Below are 25,250 nucleotides of genomic sequence, written 5' to 3' on the forward strand. Positions count from 1 at the left end.
TCCCTTAAAGTTTTCTAAAATATCAAAAATGGTTCTTAAATATAATTGAATTCCAAGCATCATTATTATTTTCAATTACCATTCAAATTGAAGCTTTAACTACCGGTCAAAGTTCAATCTTGAATCTTGAATACTCTTGGATCTTCAACCTTAAATTTGAAATAGTTTTCGAGGTTGAAGGTTTAATGGAGTAAGAGTGATATTGAAATCCAAAAATCTCGTTAAAAATAGCCAACGGTGGGGAAAAAATGATAATTGAAATTGGGATTTTGGTAATTTACAATTAAAACTTAGTAAAAGGGAATTAATTAAGAAAACTTTGAAATAATAGGGTAGAATTTTTATTTCTTTTCAATATTTAAGAACCATTTGATATATATATATCCACTCAGAGACCAAGGATTTTATGATTGCATTAAATTTATTAAAAAAAAAATTTAATTATTTATTTTTAATATAATATATTAAAATGATATAAAAATATAATTTTAAAAAATAAAAAATCATGAAAAAATACAGCTGACAACAAACACCACCTAAATACACTTTTTAGCAAAAGAATTTCTAGGCAAACATTGTACACTAGGGACTCTTTAAAAATACGGTTAAACTCGTGTTTTTAAAAAGTTTTGAAAATAATTATTTTTTATATTTTTAAATTGTTTTAATGTGCTGATTTTAAAAATAATATTTTTTTAAAAAAATATTTTAATATATTTTTAAATAAAAAATACTTTAAACAGCAACCGTAATTTAAAAAATGCTCTAAAAATCGCCATTCGCTTTTCCTGAGCTATTTTTTATTATAGCCACTCTAAAAAAAAAAGAAAAGAAAAGAAAAGAAAAGGGAGGGGGTGTAAAGATCGGGCAAGCCAATCTTTACAAGTCAAACCTTTTTCGGGCAAGAGCTGGACCTGATGGCACAGGGCATTAAAATTGTAATAAAGAGAAGTTGGACTCTCTTTAAAGGTTAGCTACGGTCCAAAAGCTCGACCTGCATGCGTGCCCCAGCTGCACCAATATGAGCCTTTGCCTTGTAAAAGAACCCATTTTTCTGACCTATCTAGCTGATCTTTTGAGGCTCTCCTCTCCCTCTCTGCCCAAAAGTAAAGTAGCCCCCTGTTATGTTTTACCAACGTAACGTGACCCTACCCTTTCCTCTTCTTTTTGGCCCTTTCCTCTTTCATCCTGCTTTCTCTTCTCTTTTTGGAACCTTCCCCCCCACCCTCCTCCTCCTCCTCCTCCTCCTCCACCCCTTTTGCACCCATCAACGTCTCTGATTCCTCGTTTGAGAAATCCAGCAGAGCTCCAAGATCACAATTTATAATTATAATTCGTGATTAAAGAGAGTAGGGTTAAGTTCCAACTTTATGATCTAATCACTTCAGCTCTCATACTATAATCTATGAAAACTTATAATGTTTGCAATTTAAAGTTAAATCTTGATGAGAGCAGCGTGTTCAACGAACCATGCTTTAGCTTTACAATAAATAAATAATCATTGACCCCCCAGGTTTAATACTGGCTAATTATACCTCAATTCCCCAGTTTATTTTTTTAATTAGAAGAATGGAAATGTATGATTTCTAGGATACATGGGAAACCTGCAAGGTCAGGGAGATTTGGAGGAGGTGTGCAGGGAAATTATTTATTTTAATTATAAATAAATAATTCCTCTGCAACTCTGTAAGAATTCTGCTTTCGTGAGAGGAGAGAGTATCTGTGTCCGTGGCTGGACTCTGCACTTTCAACTTTATGGAGTATGACACTATGACACACTCTATCCTCTGTGCAGAAATATGGGATTGATGTTGCATTTTGATCCTTTAATCTTAATCTTACCCTAATTTGGTACCTCAACTCTTGGCTATTCCAACATTATGCTTCTTCTATTTGTATTTTCTTACAATCATAAGGTCCTTGTGTTAATTGCCGGCTTCCTGTCTTAAACTTAGTGTTTGACATTGCAGTATCGATTACTCTTTAAAATATTTTACGCTTAAAAATATATATTTTTTAAAATTTTATTTTTTGATATCAGCATATCAAAACGATTAAAAAACATAAAAACAAACTCAAATTTTTTGAAAAACATGGTATTACCGCGTAAACAAACACACCCTGGCTTCACAAGATAACACCATTTGGCATTAATTTTTAAAGAACACGAGTTAACAACAGGAGTAATGTCATCTACAACTACATTTGAACAGAAAGAGTAGATGATTACACAGAATGATGGCAGGGGAAGAGAGATAGAGGGACCAAACTAAGATAAAGTGAAGAGAAATGGGACTAAATTCACCATTAACACAACAAGATGTACAAAACACTTTCTCTTTTGAACAATCAGAGAGTCTTGTTGCATGAGAGAGGTCAGATTGTCGAGCCCTAGAGCGGATGTTGAAGACCTCTCATGTTAATAACAAACAACCAAAAGTACAAACAATGTGTGTCCAAATTCCAAAAGCAACCTGGCTTATATGACCTATCTATCTATCTCTCTTGTAAAAGCAGGAGAAAAGCAGAGCAAAATTAACCTGACCTCACTTGCCCTCTCTGCTTTACCCTTTGTAATACCATTTTCAATACTGCAATAACAAACAACAAAATCCTAAAACGAAGTGCAAAAGCTCTCTCTTTTCTTTTTTCTTTTTTCTTTTTTTATCTCTTAACCAGAACCTCCCCACTTTAATCTCTCCCTCCCATTAACCTGCTATAAAAACCCACCTCTAAACCCTAAAAATACGCCAACGCCAACCCCATCTCATCTCTCTCTTTCAGAGCTCTCCCATCTAGCCTTTTCTTTCAAAATATGGAAGCTTTCTACTTCCTCAAGTTCTGGAGACCCACCACCACCACCACCACCACTCATAAAGAAAACCGACCCTCTAGTGGAAGCAGTGATGACACCACCGAGATCCCATTCACAGATTATGAATTTGAAGAAGGAGAAGACTCGTTTTTTGAATTGGAACTTACTGTTCCTGATTTTGACACCAATAAATGCGGCAGCAACAACACCACCAACATCAAAAACAATCACCCACTAGACAAAGAAAGCAACGTCTTTGACTCTAAACAAGCGCCTCTCCACAATTTAGCTGACAAAGAGTGCCACAAGTCTCAACACACATTTCAGCAGCCAACTCTTTCAACCGATCATCTCCTTTCAAAGAGAAAAATCCTCCCTATCGAACCCATTTCTTCATCAAAACCTCAGTCACCAATCTCCTTGCTAAAATCATCTCCAAGGTTTAAAGTCCTCATGTTCAAGAAATCAAAGTCAATGGCATCACAGAAAACAGAGAAAACAGGGGAAACGGAGTACTTCAATGCAAATAGCAAAAAGCACGAAAGCAACAAGTCTTTTACTGTCAAACTCAAGCTTGAAGAGGTCACAAACGCTTCTTTATTCACTAAACAAAACAGCTTGAGGAAGCAAATCGCTAATGATTCTTATGATAATGATACATCAAAGAGATTTTCGAAGGAAATGATACAAAAGTACTTAAAGCTAATCAAGCCATTATACGTCAAAGTTTCCAAGAAACAAAGCGATAAGATGAGATTCTCCGGTGAGTTATCAGTAGGGTCTCCATCATCTTCCTCGGCAACGATGCAGGCAAAGGAAAAGCAGGGGAGTTTTCCTGCAGGGATTAGAGTGGTTTCTAGGCATCTTGGGAAGAGCAAATCAGCTTCAGCGACCACAGGAGTTTCTCCTCCAATTGGGAGCAGGAGAGATGATTCTTTGCTGCTGCAACATGATGGGATTCAAAGTGCTATCCTGCATTGCAAGAAATCTTTCGATTCTTCTAGTTCTAGAGGTAAAAAAACTAACAACCCTTTTGTTCGCTTTCTAGAATTCATGCTTTTTTAGTCTTTTATTTATTTATTTATAATCAAAATCTAACCATTCTTCTCATGTTGGCCTTTTTAGATTCTTCTTTAATGTCGAGATTTTCAAGTGACCCTTTGCACGAGAAATCAATGGCTTCACCAAGAATTTCATCAAGTGAAGAGAATGCAACCAATTAAGCTTTATTTCTTGGCATTCAAGAGAGAACAAGCGGGAAATATACAAAGAACAGAAATTTATTAGTTTTTTTTTCGTTTTTATCATGTAAAGAGAAAGAAATGGGAAAAAAATAGAGAAAGCAGGGTAGTTTTTGGTCTTTTTAGCCATGAATCATGTAAGTTAGGAGGGAAGACATTAGGGTTTATTAGAGCTGCTGTTGATGCTGTAGTCTGTAAAGTGATGGGTCATCATGAGAAACTTGAAACGAAGTCTGAGATTGGATCTCTGGCGTATCCAATCTATTTGTAGTAGTCTGCAGCTGTGTATTATGTTACCCATGGAAATATTTTAGGTTGTCGTTCTTGTCAAGAATGTAATCATATCTGGATTTGATAACTGAAATGACTTGATCGGTTTGCACTGTGCAGTAAAGTTTGATTTTCTTCCTCCATTACTTGTTGAAGTGCTTTCCACATAGGACAACTGAAGAATGTGATGAAAGTGTTCAACATGGATTGCCCTGAAAAAAATAAAAATAGTCATCTAGTTTAATTACAAGGTTGTTTTGCTTTTTAATTAGCCAATTACATTGTGGATGAGATTTCAAATTAGTTTTTAATGTTAGACACAAGGTGATAGCGTTATAAACATCCTTTCTTTTATTATGAAAAATTTAATTGAGAGTAGGAAAATTTATTATCTATTTAGATTAAAAAAAACATTATTTACGGTTTTTGTTTAACCTTTAATGGTCACTAAAGGTGGCTATGGTGATAGAAAAATGAAAATCCTATTCTTTTTTAAATCTTTAAACTCATGTGACGCAGCAAGAAGATACACATGATTAATTATTCTACTTGCTTATTTATTCTACTTGTAAATTGCATGATTAATTATATTTATTGAAAGCTATTTAAATCTTGGCGTATAATATTCATAATCCTTTTGTTTTTACTATTCACCTATCAAGTTGTGCTTCAAATTCAAATATTCTACATTAGACTCCTCCACTTTAAAAGAACTCACCCCAAGTTATCTTCAGCATAAAAATAAAGAGCTTCATCTTTATAATCATAGTTTTAAGACCTGGCTTAATGGCCGACTAGGTCCAAGACTCAGGTTCCAGGTTTTAATTTTGTTATCAGGTCTTGATCGGGTTGGCCGGGTCAATTTTTTTTTTTTTAAAATTAAAATAATTTTATTTTAGTAAAAAAAATAAAAATAAAATAAAAGTCAATGGATTTGAAGCCAGGTCTTGCCGGGTCACACCGAATTTTTTCTTTCTTTATTTTTTCTTCAACCAGACTAGGTTCTAGCTCTAGGTTGACAGGGTCCCGGGTCGACCCGTTAGACTGAGCAGAGTTTCAAAACTATGTTCATGATACTCATACAAATCTGTAATATTAAAAATGCTTGAAATTCCCATAAATGCAAACTGATTAATAACATAGACATTCTCATTGATCTTCCTCAAAATCTTAAAGGTCCATGCTTGACGACTTTAGCTTGCTGTAGGTTCCAACAAGAAATCGCTCATTTCTGAGATATATCATCATATAATTTCCTTCATTGAAAACACAGCCAAATGAAATAGAAAAAAAACTATGAAAAAATAGAATTCATCGAAAGCCTTTTCTCAATTATTTTTATATAAAAACATGAAAAAAATTCCATGAACCATTATAATCATGTATCTAACAACAAAAACATATAATCAACCTAAAAACATATAATCACCCTAAAAACATAGCCAAATGAAATAGAAAAGGTTCGAGAGCTTCAATATTTTTTTTTTCAGAATTATTAAAAGTGTAAATTGCATTCATTAAGTTTCTTTCTGGTGGACCAATCTATAAACGCAAAAACCAAAGATTCTAGCCACGTGAAAGTTTTTTCTCTCTTTAAAAATTTTCAATGACTTTCTTTTTTATTTTTTAAGTTGTAAGTATTTAAACGTAAAACAAATAAACTTGGAGACCTAAAGGAACATTCCAAAAACATAAGGGATTGAACTTAACAAAATTAAAATCGAGGAACTAAACTGCATATTTACTTGCCTTATATAACAATGAACATTGAAAAACGCTGTATTTTTTTGCTTTTCTCTTAATTTTTTTTTCTAATGGTTTGAAATTATCCCGAATAAATTTGACACGCCATTAAATATTGAAAGAATGTAAAACACCCAGGGATTGTGATAAAATGCAGCCCAAAGAGAATGAAAAAAATACAGAACAAAAATAAAGGAAGTTTTAGGGACTAAGTTGGAAGAATCCGGAGTAAGATGACCGAAACAAATGAAAACAAAAAAACAAGGGGCCGAAGACGAAGACTTGTACGGTGAACAATGATATGAGCAACGTTTTTTGAGAGGATAAATAAGGTTTTACACAGTAAAACCTCGTCCTCTTTTAATTTCTTTTAACTAACCATTGTACCTACGACATGTAGTGAGACAATTTTTGAAATGTTTTTATTTAGTATTGTGATAATTAAATAGATAATTATTTCTGAACCTAATGAATATCTAACGAGAATAAAATATGTACATTTTATTATTTGGAGCTATCATCTTATTAATTATTGAAGTTAATGACACAATAGAATATATTTTTTAATATTATTTTTTTGTTTTAAAAGAATTAATATTAAAAAATGCTTTCAATTCTGTCATAAAGAATTGTAATCTTATTTGAAGATAATGACACAATCTCATTAATGTTAAAAAAACATGTAGGCATTGACAACTCCTTTCATACCATTAATGTTTTTTAATTGCAAACTGAAAAAATAATGTGCATGTTTATTAAAATAAATTGAGAATCAAATCCAAAAATAAAAATGAAATCGATTGATTTTAATGAAATGATATATTGGATATAATTTTATTTATTCAATTATAATTAACTTTGAAAAAAAATATCAATCACGAAAAGCCATACAAAAATGTGTCTCATAATATAAAAATTACAATCTAATTTGAAAACAAACCCGAAACCAAATGGTGTTTAATAAAATATATTTTTTTTAATTTTATTTAAATGAGATTATATATATATAAAACAAACTCAATTAAAAACAACCTACAAGTCTGGACATGATGGGCAAGTTCTTGGGCAAAAAATCAAGGTTAGGTGTACATGGACTTGCGGGGCCTAGCCTAATTACTTTTTGTTTTTCGCTTTGTGTATCTTTCACTCAATTTTTATTTTTTTTTAACTAACTAGACAACACATCGCCTATGGTTTTATTGCTGGCGACCTCATATGACTAGAAAGTTAGATCACCAACTTTTTGAAAAAAAAAAAAAAAAACACTATTTTTAATATGAAAACATTCTAGAAATCTAACTAAATCTAGTCATTGGCTCAAATTAGCTCAAAAATAGTTAAAAACCCCAAATCCCAAAAGCTTCCCTTTCCCAAATCTACATTCCCAAAATAATAATAATTTTTTTATTTTTTTATTTTATTTTTAAATTAATATTTTTTTATATTTTCAAATTATTTTTATGCGTTGATTTCAAAAATAATTTTTTTAAAAATAAAAAATTATTTTGAAGTATTTTCAAGTAAAAAATATTTTGAAAAACAACCGCAACCACACTTCCAAATATAACTTCCAAATATTTTATACTTGTTTTTTGATATATATAAATCTCAATAACAATTTTTACCAAACACGCATTTAAATCCAACTAACCACACCTAACTATATTTTTTTAAATCTTATTTTTTTTTAAAAAAAAATTTTAAGCATAAAAACTACCTTAAAAACAAATACACTATAAGTCTTTAGAATTTGTTTGGGTGTCAATTTCATTTTTAGACTTTTAGTTATTTTTAATAAAATTAAAGTTGATATTTGCCCATTCAAGCATTGATTTACAACTGAAACCTTTTTTCAACATCACAAGAAACCCTTGTGAAGTCAATTGAAGCAAAAAATCAACGAAACACAGAAAGAGAGGAAAACACCGGTCCCATCAACAATATTTTGTGGGTGGATGAACAATATTCCCCACACACCCCTTAGTTTTTTTTAATATTATTTATTCTATCAATATACCGTTATATATATATATCTCAAGTCTTAATTTATCATCTTCAAACATAAGATTTGTAAGTGATTTTATAAAAGTAAGAGTTCAAATCGATTATTAATAAATATTAATTTGGATTTAAGATCTAGATCTAAAATGAGCTCAAAAAAGTGATTGAAGACACTTTTAACTAGAAAAGCAAAAAGAAAACAAGACAGAAAATACAAGAGACAAAGATGGGAGGCTGCCCGTTAGAGAGAGAGAGAGAGAGAGAGAGAGAGAGAGAGAGAGAGAGAGAGCATTTCTTGTCCTATATATATATATATATATATATATATATATATATATATATATATATATATATCGCTCATCATTCCAACCAAGGTTCCCAAGTTATAATGATTTAAAGTCTAAAATTTACACAACTTTCTAATTGGTTTAATTGCTAAATTTAAAATTTTTAAGAGGTTAGTTTGATGGTTAAATTTATTTTCCCTATTCTCTAATTTTTTGAGTTCAACTTTGAAACCAACATGCTAGAATTTATTAATTTTTTTAAAATTTATATTACATTATAAATGTTTACGTATTTAAAAATTATTTATTTTTTAATTGATATATAAAATGATTTGACAATACTCTTTTTATAAAAAAAAAATCCATACCTAGTTTTTTTTAGCTAACATCTCATCATAAGCTAGATGTATCAAGATATATTTTAAAAAATAGTAATAGTTATTTTTGCAACATGTTGTGAAATGAACCTCGGACATTACCATTTTCCCTTGCTAGGGCCCACAAAGACAGGAAATGAGCACAAAAATCTATGGTTATTATTCTCAAGAGTTCAATTTTCAAAGAGCAACTATTATTACATGGACACATGTGAAAAATGGAGAGCTAGAAATTTCAAAGCACAAGCATGAGAAAGTGAGGTTGTATATACTGAAAGGAGGAATAAAAAGCTTGCAATCTGCAACGAGGGCTATCAAATTTCCAAACAAAATCATGGCGACGAGAAATGCCAAGTGATCAGAAAACATAACTTGGCCTCCTCCCTGAACCACCACACAACCTCCCCCCCTTCAGTACCAGGTGATGGGGTTGCTTGGTTTCCATCCCCAGTTTGTAGCTCTCCACGCGAATAAATTCTCTATGTTTTTAATTGCATTCGGTAATTTAATTGATTAGTACTTGGATTTATTTTTTAATAGTTATAAGTTTGATTTTTTTAAAATTTATTAAATACTTACATGGTTGTTAATTTTAAAATCTACGAGTTTAGTTGAAATACACAAGCTAATCTAAATATCAACATTAATAATAATAATAATAAAAATCCTCTACACTTGTTGATCCAATTTCAAATTATCTAATATCATCTAGTTTGTAGGCTGTGGAGACTTCGAGCATGCAACAATCATATTCTATAAAAACGACGATCAATCATCATTTCAAAGTAATTTTTTAAGATTATTTAAAAATGAAACTTTCATGATTAAGATAAGGAATCATCATTCTTTTCCTTTTAACATGATTATTTTTCATGTTTTTAAATATATTTTTAATTAAAAATATTTTAAAAAATAACCGTTAATATATTCACAAATACCCTTTAAATCTATTATCTGAGATTTTTCTTCCTGCAATCTAATCTTTTTCTCTAAAATTACACGGGCAAGAATAATTAGATGGTATATATGTTGACTTTGAAGACATGCATGCCTGGTTATGGCCTCGAGTGACTCAGGAAGTGGACTTCATAACTCGAGACAAGGATGCTAAAATCATGGTTCATTGCACTAAGCAGAAAACCACCGAAGATGGCTAGAGTAAAAGCATGGTTCAAGTTTTTGAGGTTCCATAAATGTAGTCGGGTATATACGGTGCACCAAGAGACACTACACAGACAAAAGAGCAGGCAGGCCAGCACCATATCTTCATCGGAGGATCATAGATTTTCTATGTCTAATTCTTTTTGTTGGCATCATGTGACCTATTTTAGCTTTCTCATGTGACCTATTTTTATCGAGGTGATATAGATTCTAGCATCATGTGACCTATTTTAGCTTTCCCATTAGAGAAAATAACATCCTAATTAGGAAGAATAATCATTGAAAATATAGAGTTTCTTGCTCAAGTTCACTGGATCTTAGAGAATCACGGGGGCAATTTCCTCGATTATTACAAAGAATATGGTAAAAACAACTTACCCTTTTTAAAATCAAAACAACTTTTTTGATAACTAAAAATCAGCAATGCTTTCAAACTTAGAAGTTATAGTCAACAAAGTAATAGTAATATATTTTTTTTTTAATATGTGATAAAAATATTTTTGGTTTAAATATTTTAATTTTAAATAATAAAATAATATCTTTTTAATATAGAATAAAAAACGTTTTGAAAATAATTTTTTAAAATTTTATTATTTACAACATATATGGATTGTTCATTATTTACTAGTGTCGAAGGAAGGACAAAATATAAAATATATTAAATTAAAAAAACACAAAAAATATAATGAATTGTCTCTATATATGATTATAGGAAAACCCCCTTTCTTTTTAGTTATTAAAAAATGTAACTTAGAATTTTTTAGAATTTATTATTCTAAATTATAATTTAGAATAATTTATTATTATTATTATTGAAATAATAAAAAAATATAAACTTGATTTGAAGGATAAAATTAAAGACCATAAAAAACAAATCTATAATGATAATGTATTGTATAAAAACACAGAAACATCCCTGGTTTAAAGACAAACAATTTTTTTTTTTTGAGGATGATAAAAAAAACCACTCTGTAGTGTGAATAGAAAAATATGAGGGAGGCTATAATGTTTTTACCTTCTGTTTTTAGTTGTTTTGTAATAATAGGGCCTTAACTTGAAATTTTAAATTTAATGGATCTGTTCTTTACCGTCCAGATTAATCCCATGTTTGTTAATTCATTTGTTTTTTAAAATCTTGTTAAGTGGTATTTGAATGCGTGAAGGTGCTACACACATTATTTAAAATGCGAGAGCACCTCACATATATTTTGTGGTGTCATACACATGCTTATTATATTTTTATATTTAATCAAATATCAAATCATTCCTTGAATTGACATGGTAATAATTAAAAAGTCATTATAAAAAGATATAAAAAAAAAAATCCTTAACTCTAATTTTAAAATTTTTGCTTTTAAAAGAATTTTGGTTATTTCAATCTTCCTTTTAATTATTTATTATTTTTATAATTGATCAAATACTAAATTGTTCCAAGGCTGACATTATAATAATAAAAATTCATTACAAAATACCTCTTGGGCTCAATTTTAATTTTTTTGCTTCCAATAATACTTTAGTCGTTTTATTGTGTAATTGAGATGAGAAAAGATTTTTTTTATCAGTTGTGAATTTAATAATAACAAATGAGTTATATGAAAAGATTTTAATATTTTTCAAAATTAATATTAATTTTTTTTAGTAAAAATACAAAATTATCATTATATTGCTCTAGTTATCAATATCTCTAATTGAGGAGCTACATTGCTAGGTTGTTTTAATTATGTATTGAAGTTATTGTAAACCACGACTTTCAATTGGCATGTTTCTTAGCAACATAATCATAGCAAGAAGTTGCAATAACTTATTGTATATTATTATGTGTAGGGTCCAAATCTCAACCAACATTTTGAAATTTATTGAGTCAACTATAATTTTGATAAATAATCGGTATATACCATAGTTATTAAATCAAACTAAAAAGTTAGCCTAGTAGAGGAGCCGGGTTAGTTCTATGGTACAGAAAAATGGGGCCCTTTTGATGCAAAATGACTGCATTTATAAAAAATTAATTAGACCACTGATGTGATACTTTGATGAATAAAATATTTTTCCAAGATCTTAAGGATCTTACGTGACCAATATGAGCTCAAACATGGGAAAGCATTGTCTACATGAAATGTAAAAAGGGAGCAGAGAAGTGGTTTTTATTTTCAGATTATTGATCTGCATGCTCCAAATGCAAAACAAAACGTCGTCGGTTCATAGAATTTCATGGAAAAAAGCATCATTTTGCCTATCTCTTTCACAAGGTGAGAGTTCGAGAGTACCCGTGTTCTTATGAAATACATAGCTTTGTCATTTCCTTCAAAGTTATGGGCACAATTGCTCCCTCATGTTCATTTTTGCTTTAAGAGAATTTACAGGCATTTTAATGGCAGGCACGCTGGTTCATATCAAAAGGGTGAACCTTAAAAATCCAGGAGAATGACTACACATTTTCTCCCCAGTTAATTATCTATCAGTTGCCTGTGTTTTTCAGAACTGGTATGCATACTTTTATGCTACATTTCCAAAGCATTCTGAGTAAAATTTTTATTGATATAATATCTGCGATCATGTTTATCGATCAATTATGGTTTTATATATGTAATAACCTATAAGCCAAGTGATATTAAGGTGTTTCTTTGATTTTCTTATATTCCTTATGGACATGGCATTCCAATTTCTGAGCATGAATTCATCACCCTCGACTCTATGTTATGTTTATTCATGATCTTTTTGCCCAGGATCTTGAGGAGCCATTGAATATCAACATAAATTCCTTGCATGCAATCCGCCAGCATGCATGGACCCATGTTCCATCTTTGTTTTTTACCAAATAATTGAATGATAATTTCTAAAAACCAAACTATTTTACAAATATTTTTTCGCCTAAATTTTCATACAATCTAGCCACTAATCATTTGCTGTTTATGGTGAATATGTTTTCACCACCTTCGTTTTTTCATTTATATATCCCGTGTAAAGTTTTTAGTGCTCTCTTTCAAACATTCCTCACTGATCAACTGTCACTTCCCCTCCCTCCTATTTTTGAAAAGGCAGATCATGGCAGAACAAGCACCAAAATCACGAGACTGTGGATGGTGATTGGTATGCTTGCTGATATTATTAGGGTTCTGTTATTCTTTGTGTTAAAATATTGTTTTTGGCTCTGCAAAAGGAAGCACAACGTGACTAGCCAACCACTTTCCTTTAATATTTGCAGGCCATGTATGAAAAGCTGTAAAAAATCATAAACATTAAATCTAGATTTCTCTAATTAGATGCTAATATCATAAAATTTGCATTAATTTCATGAACAGTGGAAATCCGGTGGCAGTTGGCGAGAGAAAGAAGATGGTGATTGTTCTACTCAGATTGACTGACCCAGATACGTGCTTATAGTTCTCTTCTACCCTTTGCTAAACTCGATTTTTTCAGTTGTCATTTGCAGCCATTGTAGAGGATCTCAAAATGGCATCCGAGGAGGTTGTTAATGACCAAAACAATGGCGACACCAATTAGCTGCTGTTTTCCTAGCTATTGTGTATTAAACACTGCTGCCCAAAAATCATGGGGTAAACTTAAAATCTAAGCATAGCAAGAAAGTAGGGCTTACTTGCTATTTATTTTATCCTCCCAAATATATCATGTCAAAACAACCAGCGATCATGCTGGTCAAATTGCTTATTCTATTTTAGGACGAGCAAAAAAATCAATAAATTGAGATAAATAATTTATAAAATAATTGAACTTAAAATTGAATCAAAACTAAACTAATTAGAAAATAAAATAAAAAACTTAAAAAACAATATAGTTTTTTATTTTGAATATAAAATAATCGAAACTAAAACTGATGGGTTAAAACCGGTTTTGGTTTGATATCAATTTTTTTTATATATATATATATATTTTATAAAATTTTAATTTAATTATTTTTATAAATAAAAATTAAACCAAACTAAAAATAATTAATCCTATTTCATTATGAATTCTCAAGACACGATCTCCCTTCTCCCTCTAATTTTCTTAACCTTGACTACTAATCAAGTGAAATTTTATATTGTTCAACTTAATTTAATTACCATTTACTTGCACAACATATATATATGTAGGATATATATATATATATATATATATAGATGCAAATAAAATAAAATAAAATAAGAAATCATACCCGTCCCATCATTGCTTGAAATATACCATAAATTTCTTCATCACAAAATCAAATAGTAGCCTGTGTTTATTTTCCTAGAATGATTGAGTAAGAAACAAGGATTGTACTAAAAAATCATATCAATTAAATTAGTTTCTTTTATATGTATTGAATGCTTGATTAATCTGGAGATATTTTTTTTTTAGTAAATTGGCCACAAGGAAATCATCTTAATTTGTGTATATATACGCACTGTCATGGTGTTAATTAACAATCCATCGACGTTTCAATTCACCAGATGAAGTTTATGTTTGACAGGAGTTTTGTCCTGAAGTTGCGAATTGTTGTGACACTGGCATCCATGTTTATTTGAAGAAGAAAAAGGTTACTGCTATGTATATTAATCTAATGATAATTATAAGGATATGATAATTATATAAGTGCTCCCATTGATGTTGATGATTCGGAGAATAACTTTGAAGGAAAAAGCGACGTAAAAATAATTGCGTCTTATTGGGCCTAAGCCCTTATTTATAACCTTTTTCATTGAAGAACCCATCAAGCCCAAACACACTATTATATTATACATGTTGTTTGAAAATGTAATTATAATTTTTTTAAAAGTATATTTTATTTTAAAATATATTAAAATAATATATTTTTTTATTTTTGATATTTAACACATCAACACACACACACACACACACACACATATATATATATATATTTATAGTAATATAATATATCAATTTTTTTAAGTAAAAATTCAGTGATTTGAATTACGTTTTCAATCATTACCAGCATATATTATTTGATGTACATATTCTATGGAAACATTGAATGAATAATACTGTTGGTATTATGATCGAAGAGGTTTATTATTTTTTCCATGTTTAAATTTCAAAGTGAATATCTAAAATAATTATTAATTTTTTTCTGAATAGGCCGAGTTAATTCAAAAACGTCTTTAAAATTATCCAAGAAGGGACTTAGTCTTAATTAATATGCAAACTGTCCTGAAAATGCTCTTACTATAATAATAATAATAATAATAATAATAATAATAATAATAATCCTCTAGTCCCCTACATTTTCGTAGACATCCACTTCCTTGAAATATTAGATAAAAAATTACACGTGATCCCTGTAGTTTGATGTAGCGAATCTTAAAAAGAAAATTGAACCAAAATAACACTAAGTATTAGAGTGACTAAATTTAAAATGATAAGAGCTTAATTTATGATAAAATATAAAAATGTTGTGTGTTGTTTTTAACAAAAAGAAGAAGAAGAAGAAAGAAGAGGAAGGGGAAGGGGAAGGGATCGAAAGAAAGGGTTATCTCTAAGATTATAACTTATAATATTACTGATAAATTTACTAATTGGTATGGTGATGAACATATTTTTCTCGATAATTCATCTGTAATAATAATACTAATAAGTTAATTTTTTTTTTCTTTATTTTCAACAATAATTCTCCTGATATTCAACCAAAATTTTTGTTGAAGAATCTCAAGGGAAAAATTGAGATAATATTCTGTTGGTGAAAGTCACAATGATTTATTAACTGGTATTCTATTTGAATTTTGATAATTTTCTTGTAACAAAATTATTATTTCAATGTATTCACTTATAATTTTCAATATGTAATAATTTATGAATTCTCACAATCCATATATTACAAATTTCACTATCCATCTTTACTTAACTTATTGAAGAGATTAGGAAGATTATGCATAATTAACTGATGAAAATTTAAGGTCTGTTACATTGGGTTTCATAAAAAAAAAAAAAACTTGTTTTGTTCCCGTGAAAGATACCTTTAGGACAGATGAGATGAGAGATCACGGATACGAGAATTTTAGCTGATAGCTAGTTTCGTCGTCACGTGTAGGTTGGCCATGCATGTTGCTTTATCCATTGACAAAAAAATCCATGGTGGGGTGGGGGAGAGATAGAGCAGCGAGCTCGTGAAATATTTAGAGATACAAACAATTTAATTTAACTCTCGGTTTTTTGTTTCTTCTCTCCTTCAAATTCCACTCAAACCCCATCAACATACCTTTTATTTTTTGGTATTAAATGGCTGAAAGGCACTTCTCTATTGTTTAAAGCTCACATGGAAGAGGAAGAAGAAGCACTCCTCTCTCTATTGTTTAAAGCTCACATGGAAGAAAGCACTCCTATATATATATATATATATATATATATATATATATATATATATATATATATATATATATATATCATTGATTGCCACCGATCATCAATATCCATAATTTTGTTTCCAAATCTTATAAACATAGCTGAATTTATTTATATTCTCAGTAATCAAAAAATTTAAGTTAAAAAATTTTAAGATATAATTTATATTATTTTTAATATATTCTTCTTAAATGAAAATCATTTGATATTGAAACTTGCACAAGCTCATACTATCTTGTACGATTTAAACTCGTGACTACTTGATTATCAAAACTCTGATATCATAATTCAATTAAAAAAATTAAATTATTAAATAAAATTTTAAGATATATAATTTATATTATTTTCTAAAAACCTGTTATGTGTCTTCTACGTGAGCCTAGCAATGCCAAATTTCCTGAACCAGGGCTTAGAGAAGGAGCGGCTCTTCTTTCCCTTCCAAGCTGGTACAATGTTCACATGCGCTAGGTACAGCATTTCTACAGCAATCAGAATATTTTTTTTTTATCTTATACAATAATTGAATCATGAAAAGCAAATGAATGCATGAGAGAAGGGAAATTAGCAATTTAATTATAAATAAGGACATATAATAAATAATCATTAAGGGAAAAAATATTCGAATTGACATATATTAATTAGCTTGTTTTTGCTGCAATAGGGTGGGGTCCATGATCGACATGATTACTGAAAATTAGCTAGCCAACCTCACTTTGAAATTCACTCTCTAAACACAATTATCCATTAATTATTCCATCTAACCCCAAATGGGTGGTGCCAACATAGTAAAGACAAGTAATGATTGATGATAGCCACGTATTTCCGTGCCGATGTATAAAAATGCAAGGGAAGAAATAAAATTGATTTTCACTGGTTGCTTTCAGTTGGTGTTGATATGATAGATTGTATTTTTAAAATATTTTATTTAAAAATATATTTTTTAATTTTTAAAATTTGTTTTTAAAACTAAAAAAAACTTTAATGTGGGGTGAAACGGTAGTGACAACACCAAACAGATACTTAATATGTGTTTAATAAAAAATTTTTTAATTAAAAATATTATTAAAATAATATTATTTTTTTATTTTAATTCATTAGCATTAGCATATTAAACTATAAAAAATATACATCTAAAATATATAAGTTTAAAAATAGTTATAATTACAAAAACTATTTTTTAAAGTATTTTTTATTAAAAAATATATCAAAATAATATATTATTTTATTTTTAAAAAATTATTTTTATATTAACACATTAAAAACAATTCATAAATATAAAAAAAATTAAAAAAATAATCAAATTTTAACTAAATCCTATTTAGAAATACAATAACAAAGAGGGACCTGATACATAGCAATAACTCGCGCTAAAAAATAAAATAAAAAAATGAACCAACTTGGGGGCACTGTCACACTTTTTAATTCTCAATACTGTTGTTATCCTCTACGAACATTATGTTCTCTAAAGTGATGGAAATATTCACGAACATATCTCTCCTCTTCTCTCTTTGGACACGTCAAATAATCCTCCCCCTCATCCTCGAATCTCCTTCTGCTTCTTCATGGAAGATCAATCACAACCTTCTCCACCACCACCGCTACCACAGCCACCGCCACCACTTAAAACCTACAAAATTACAGCCTCGTCAATCTCCTATGTTAAATCCACCACAACTTCCAACAGCATTATTGCACCATTCCTCCTCTTCAAACAATGCACTACAACCCCACCGAGTTACATCCTCAAGGAAGTGTCTCTCACAGCCTATCCATCTCAAATCCTTGCCGTTGTTGGCCCTAGTGGAGCTGGAAAATCCACTCTTTTAGACATTTTAGCTGCCAGAACTTCACCGACAAGTGGCATTCTCCTTCTCAACTCAACCCCTATCAATCCTTCTTCATTTCGCAAGCTGTCAGCTTATGTCCCTCAACATGATGCATGCCTCCAGTTGCTTACTGTATCTGAAACATTCACCTTTGCTGCTCGCCTTCTCAACCCAAAATCATCACAAATCGCCACCATCGTTGAGTCTCTTCTCAACGAGCTAAACCTGACACACTTGGCTAATGCAAGGTTAGCTCATGGACTATCCGGTGGGGAACGGAGGCGTGTTTCAATAGGGCTAAGCCTCCTTCATGACCCAGGTATCTTACTCCTTGACGAACCCACTTCAGGGCTTGATAGTAAATCAGCTCTTAATGTGATGCAAACCCTGAAATCCATTGCTACTTCACGTTATAGAACTGTGATTTTGTCCATTCATCAACCAAGCTTCAATATCCTTTCTACTATCGACAAAATACTTTTGTTGAATAAAGGAACTGTGGTTCACCATGGTAGCCTTTCTTCACTGGAAAGTTTCTTGCTATCTAATGGCTTCACTGTCCCTCCACAGCTTAACGCCCTTGAATATGCCATGGAAATTCTAAACCAGCTTCAGGAGAGTAAACCCAACACACCACCATCACTACCTCCATCACCAGACAATTCTACAATCTCCCCTTCTGATAATAAAGCAAGAAGTGTAAAAAACAAGAGTTCAAGACTCCATGAAATCTGTGTTCTATATAGTAGGTTTTGGAAGATTATTTATAGAACAAGGCAGCTATTGTTGACAAATACATTAGAAGCACTTGTTGTTGGTCTTGTTCTAGGAACCATTTACATCAACCTTGGATATGGCAAGCAAGGTATAGAAAAAAGGTTTGGTCTCTTTGCTTTCACTCTCACTTTCCTTCTCTCTTCCACTACTGAAACACTCCCCATCTTCATCAATGAAAGGCCAATTCTACTAAGAGAAACATCAAGTGGGCTTTATAAACTATCATCTTATCTCATAGCAAACACTCTTGTTTTCTTGCCATACTTGCTTGCAATTGCCATCATTTACTCAGTCTCGATTTATTTCATGGTGGGTCTTTGTGGTACTTGGCAAGCTTTTGCTTACTTTGTTTTGGTCATTTGGGTCATTGTCTTGATGGGAAACTCATTTGTATTATTCTTGAGCTCTCTTGCACCAAATTACATAGCAGGAACTTCTTTGGTGACAATACTTCTTGGTGGATTCTTTCTCTTCTCTGGCTACTTCATTTCACAGGATAGTATGCCCAAGTACTGGCTCTTCATGCACTTCTTTTCCATGTACAAGTATGCCCTTGATGCACTTCTCATAAATGAGTATTCTTGCCTTGTAAACAAGTGCTTCTTGTGGTACCAAGAGAACAGCACTTGCATGGTGACTGGCGGTGATGTGCTGCAGAAGAGAGGGCTCCATGAGAGGCAGAGATGGACAAACATCTACATTTTGCTTGGGTTTTTTGTGTTCTATCGCGTGCTTTGTTTGCTGGTTTTGATCAGAAGGGTTTCAAGATCAAAAAAATAAAGGCAAATCTAGCTTATATGTATAATTAACAGACTTCTCACTTTCTTCCATATATTATTGTAATTTTCTTTTATCTGTATTTGTTGAAAATGAAGCTCCTGTGATGACTTCTTCTTCTTCACTTGGTTTGCCAAAACAAAAGAAGAAAATGACATAGCGAGGAAGCAAGTTCAAACATTCTTGATGATTTTTATTCTCTGTAATCATCTATATTGCCCTATGTCTTTTGTTGCAGGAAATTAAATCCACGAAAAAGAAAAGCATGGTTTGGTTTGCAAGAAATTAAATTCATGAGTGGTCTATAATATTTATTCTCGAGAGCTAGATTAACCATATATGCCTCTAGTTTCATGATATGTGCCTGTTATCAACTGTAATGATGGGATAACTTGTGGGAATTCATCTGAAATTGACAATTGTGAATTGAATCACGATTACATACAGCAGAAACGATTGATGTAGCAACCTGTGCTTTTCAGATTAATTTTACACATCCGACATTAAGATCCAAATTCATGTACTTTTAATATGTTTTTCCCTGAAGCAAACACCAATGACCAGCTTCTCCTTTGTTTGTTTTTTTTTGCGCATTTTTACCTAGAGATCCATGTCATGGTCCATATATCTTGATTTGACGATCATATGACTGAAAGGATTGCTGGCCCACATATATGTCACGGGTCTCTATCTATTTTGATGCATGGAGGGAGTGAAAAATCCAAGATATGTGTCATCCTCAATGTAGTGCTTTTTTATGTGCAGTGAACTGTTGTCGGGTGCTGATTGTGCCTCCCCTTGTCTTCTTCCTTGGGCTTCGAATCAGTGCATGTTCACGGGACTCCCTTTGATCTCCATTCTTGGTCACGCGTGAACCTTGTCTTTGCTTCTCTATTGTGAACCCTAGTGTACACACTCAACAGTACCCTTTTTTTGTCCTCCTCATTTCTTTCTAAAATTTTGAAATTTCATTTATTTATACCCAAAGTTTCCTGTTTGATGCGCATATATATATATATATATATATATATATATATATATATATATATATATATATATATATATATGTTGGATCGAATAAGTAGAAAAATGAATAATCCTGCTGATTTCTCTATGATCAGATGATGTGGTATATTTTTTGAGTTTTGATCAATCAATTAAGGACATGGATTTGCGTTTTTATTTTTATTTACTTTCTAAAAACAAATATATGTGTAAGAGAACCTGATAGAAAAACATGTAACGGAACAGTATTCATTCAGAATTTAAAATCTTTAGTAATTCAATGTAAGAATTTATTGCCTCAGCAATATCCAAGGGTTCACGCAGCATTCGCAATGTTAACAGTTAATGGATAACTCAATACCTTACCCACTTAACACACACACACACTAGTAGATCGCCTAGCGGATTAATATTATTTATTTTAATATAAAAAATATTAAAAATATTTTAAGTCCTCTAAATCACAAAATCCAAGAGCATTGAGTTTGGTGATCATGTCATATCTAAATGATTTGGATCTAACAATCATACCAGATCCAACAAAAACCGACCAAAGTCTATTAGGTCTATCGGCTATGCCAGATCCAAGAGTTGTGGGTCTAATAACCTTGCCAGACCCGCGTATAGATCTAACAGTTATGCCAAATCCAAGATTTTTGAATCTAGCAACCATGTCGGCACATGAGACTTGGATCTAGTAGTCATGTTTAATTTTTTATTATTATTTTTTTAAAAAAAAATATTTAAACTATCCATCCTAAACAGAAAATCATAGTTAATTTTTTAATATTTTTTTTAAGAAAAAAACATTTAAATTATCCTTGAAATATCCTAAACAGAAATTCAAGTTAAAAAATTATTTATATACAGCAAATCATCATAAGAATCTAATCTAAAAATTCAATTCATATCTTTCTATTGAAGTGGTTTATTTTTTTATGTTTATGAATTTGTTATAATTGCTTCAATAGAAATACATTATTTTCTTTATTCTTCTCTCTTTTTTTTTTATGAATTTGTATTTTTTTATTTTTTACTCACACAGAAAAAAAAACATTTATTTAATAGGTGGTTGTTTGTGATTTTTCACCGACGACAACATTATTTTATATTTTTTTAACAATACAGGACTATATGCATTTAGGTTTCATTATACAATTTATGTAGTTTTTTAAATTTTTATCATATTTTTCTGAATCTTTTATGTGAATTTATGTTATAAAAAAGGTTTTCTAAAAATAAAATTCTAAGGCTTTTAGATTTGTCATGGCTAAAAGATCCAATGCATTAATAATTGATGTAAGAGAACTTGATATAAAAAACATGTAATGGAACAGTATTCATTCAGAATTTAAAATCTTTAATAAGTCAATATAAGAAATTATTGCCTCATCAGCATTCACAATGTTAACAGTTAATGGATAACTCAATACCCACTTAACACACACACATACACATATTAACCGCAAATGTCATGCTGATTTATAATTCTTTCAAATCAATTAGGTTAAAAAATAAACTTAGACATTACTCTTTAGCCTTCCTTTCCTATTCTAAACTATATTTATTGTTGTAGTTATTTTTTAAAATGTATTTTTATTTAAAAATATATTTAAATAATATTTTATTTTTAAGGTTAGAACAATTTTTAAAAAAATAATTTATTTTTTTCAAAAAGTAGCAAAATAATAGTTACTACTCCAGAAATACCCTTTTTATTTTTTACCTAATATGTAAGGTTGCGATTGTTTTCCGCTAGCTTTTGCATTTGTGGTAAAACAAACACAACAAAGTATTTAGTAACACACCAAATTGTGTTTTATGTTGCAGGACCCACTACAAAATTAAGTTTGAAACACAGTTTTTATGAAGCAGTTTTTAGATTTTTTTTTTTAATTGAGTTTTGTAAAAATTCCTTACAGATTAATATTTGTTTTTGCGTTTCAAAAATGTTTTTAAAATGAATTTTTTAAAAATTTTTTTTCTGTTTCAAATTAATATTTTTTGGTGTTTTCAGATCATTTTGATGCGTTGATATTAAAAATAATATTTTTTTAAAATAAAAAAAATATATATTATTTTAATGCATTTCCAAGTAAAAAACACTTTGAAAAGCAATCACAACCACACTCCCAAACACGACACATTTTATACATGTTTTGTTACATGATTAGTACTTAAAAGTGCATTTTTATCAAGGTTTTATATCATCATTTTGCACTTGAAATATCAATAACTCTTTAGCTAAAGCATGTTTTATAATAACATATTTAATAATATAAGATACATTTAATCTATGGTAAAAGTTCATCTTAAATGCAGGTCTATCACATAAATTAAGGGATTGATTGATGAGTTTAACTATTGAAATTGAGAAGACAAAGAGAGGGCTAAGCTTAGAAAAGAGATGCTGGTTTAGTCCAAACTAGAATACCATTCGGTTATTTGATCATAATTGAAGCTCTAGAACATGGATTTAGATCTGTTGTATATGGATGAAAAGCTAAGACACAGGCCTAAAACTTTCATGAGGAATCTAAGATTAAAAAAAGGTTGTTTTCAAGTTCAAATTGTAGCAACAACGGAGAAGTTTGAATCTGTCCTACAACCCAGATATTATTCAGTATTCTGTCCATATCTCAAGTTCTAGAACTCCAAATGCACTGATTCTTGTTTTGTTGGAAAGCTGAGACAATCTTCTAGAACTTTCATGACAAAAACCTATTTAAATTCTGACGTTAGCAATGTTGTTTTATTCAGACAAGAAGATAATGATTGTCATCAAGTCAAGATGTAGTCACCCACTCAACAATTAGTCATCAAATTAATAATTCAAAATTTTGGCCTATAAAAGAAGATATTTGTAATGTATTTAGGCATCTTGATTTTCAGATCAAGATCATGTTTTTTATTTCTTTCTTTCTATTTTTATAATGTTTAAGTTTACTTAATATAATTGATCAACCAGTATTACTTAATATAATTGATCAAATGGACTCCAACTTAATTAATTATTTTATTTTAAATCCAGGTTTTATGAAGCCTCAGTACTGACGAATAAAGAAATTATTTGGCAATGGTTTTATGAAGCCCCAAACCCAATATTTTCTTTGATGTTGAACCGGAATATTTAATGTATAATCAAGTAGAATACAATAAAGTAAAAGTAAGGATCTACACAGACGAATCCAACTAGTATGAGATTGAAGCTTAATTTTTGTTGTTGTTTCGTGAATTTCATTATAATTTTTTTATTGCAAAAAAACATATAGTACACTGTTAGTATATAGATTACAATAATAATTTATAGTGTTGGTTTTTTTTTTTTAATTTTACAATTTGACTCTTTTTTTTGTTAGTAATCTTTTTTTAATTTAGTACTTATATGATTTGTCTATGTGGATTTAAAATTGATAATTTGTTTTAATTTGACTTGATATGGTTATTGCAATATTAAAAAAAAAATCTTAGCATCAAATTGATATAAAAAAAAAAATACCCTAACATCACAGTATGATCTATTTTTTAAAAAAAGTAGTTAAATAAAAAATAATTTTTTAAAAAACTGGGTTATTAAAAGTTATGAAGTCAATAATCTGGTTTGTGAGTTTGGTGAGATAACCATAATTGCCCCTCTTTGCGGTTCAGTAGGGTACTTTTTTCTTCAAAATGAACTTGATTATGTGATCATTTATTTTTATTTTTATCATATAGTTAAAAAAAATAGTTTCGGAAAAAAAAAACATGTTATTAAGTTTTAGGAAGTCTATGGGCCTATTGACGTGTATAGTGAGTTTAACTTTATATATATATATAATATCATCTTCTAATAATAGACTGATTAAAAATTGAGGTTCATAATTTGTTTTGTTTTATTTTCTATAAGGCTATCATAGTCTTAAAAAAATCTTAGTGTTGGTTCGACGCTCAATTTTACAATCGTTTATTTTTTATCATATAATTAAATAAACAACAGTTTAGAAAAAAAAAAAAAACAAGTTATTAATCCCAATAGAGTTCATTACCCGGTTTGTAGGTTTGATGTGTTAACCCGGGTTACCCAATTCACAGTCTTAGTGGGTTTACCTATCAAACCTTCTATGTTCTTTTTTTTTTTTTTTTTTTGGTCTTTTAATTATCGAATTCTTTTTTTTTTAAATCACTCTTATTTAATATTGAATTGGTTGATAAATGGAAATCATGGTTTTTTTTTTTTATGACTTTCTATAGGGTTATCAATATCTCAAATAAATATTTTTTTTAGGGTTAATACTCGACTTTGAAAGTATCTAATGTTATCATATAAATAAATAAAAATAATTTATAAAAATAACAAAGTTATTAAACTCATTGAAATCCATAACCTAGGTCGTCGGGTGACCGAGGTCGATCCAATCTGGAATCGTTTCAATAAAAAAAATAGCATCTTAAAGTTTATTTAAAAGTTATGTCATGTTTTTATTAGTTATCTAAGTTGTCTTTGAACCCACTAAATTAAATAATTCACTTTGGATTAGCTCTCATGCGGTGTAATTCAAAACTCGAGCTAGGCAAGTAGTCGGGTTGGTAGGTTTCAAGATCGAACTGCTTGATTGAATTTAAAAATACTGTCAAAAAAATCTTCAAACTCA

General features: G+C 30.0%; 2 protein-coding genes across 2 annotated transcripts; both read left to right on the plus strand.

Moving 5' to 3' along the window:
- The first annotated feature begins 2,511 nt into the window (after window positions 1-2,511).
- On the plus strand, window positions 2,512-4,469 carry LOC118057245 (membrane-associated kinase regulator 5). The gene is made up of 2 exons (XM_035069760.2): window positions 2,512-3,827; window positions 3,941-4,469. Exons 1-2 carry the CDS (start codon window positions 2,816-2,818, stop codon window positions 4,036-4,038), a joined length of 1,110 nt encoding a protein of 369 aa, XP_034925651.1. The 5' UTR covers window positions 2,512-2,815; the 3' UTR covers window positions 4,039-4,469.
- A 13,207-nt stretch (window positions 4,470-17,676) lies between these two features.
- On the plus strand, window positions 17,677-19,794 carry LOC118057246 (ABC transporter G family member 4). The gene has a single exon (XM_035069762.2). It carries the CDS (start codon window positions 17,797-17,799, stop codon window positions 19,615-19,617), a length of 1,821 nt encoding a protein of 606 aa, XP_034925653.1. The 5' UTR covers window positions 17,677-17,796; the 3' UTR covers window positions 19,618-19,794.
- Window positions 19,795-25,250: the final 5,456 nt, after the last annotated feature.

This window comes from Populus alba, chromosome 15 (genome assembly GCF_005239225.2).
Source record: "Populus alba chromosome 15, ASM523922v2, whole genome shotgun sequence".
In the NCBI taxonomy this organism is placed as follows: domain Eukaryota; kingdom Viridiplantae; phylum Streptophyta; class Magnoliopsida; order Malpighiales; family Salicaceae; genus Populus; species Populus alba.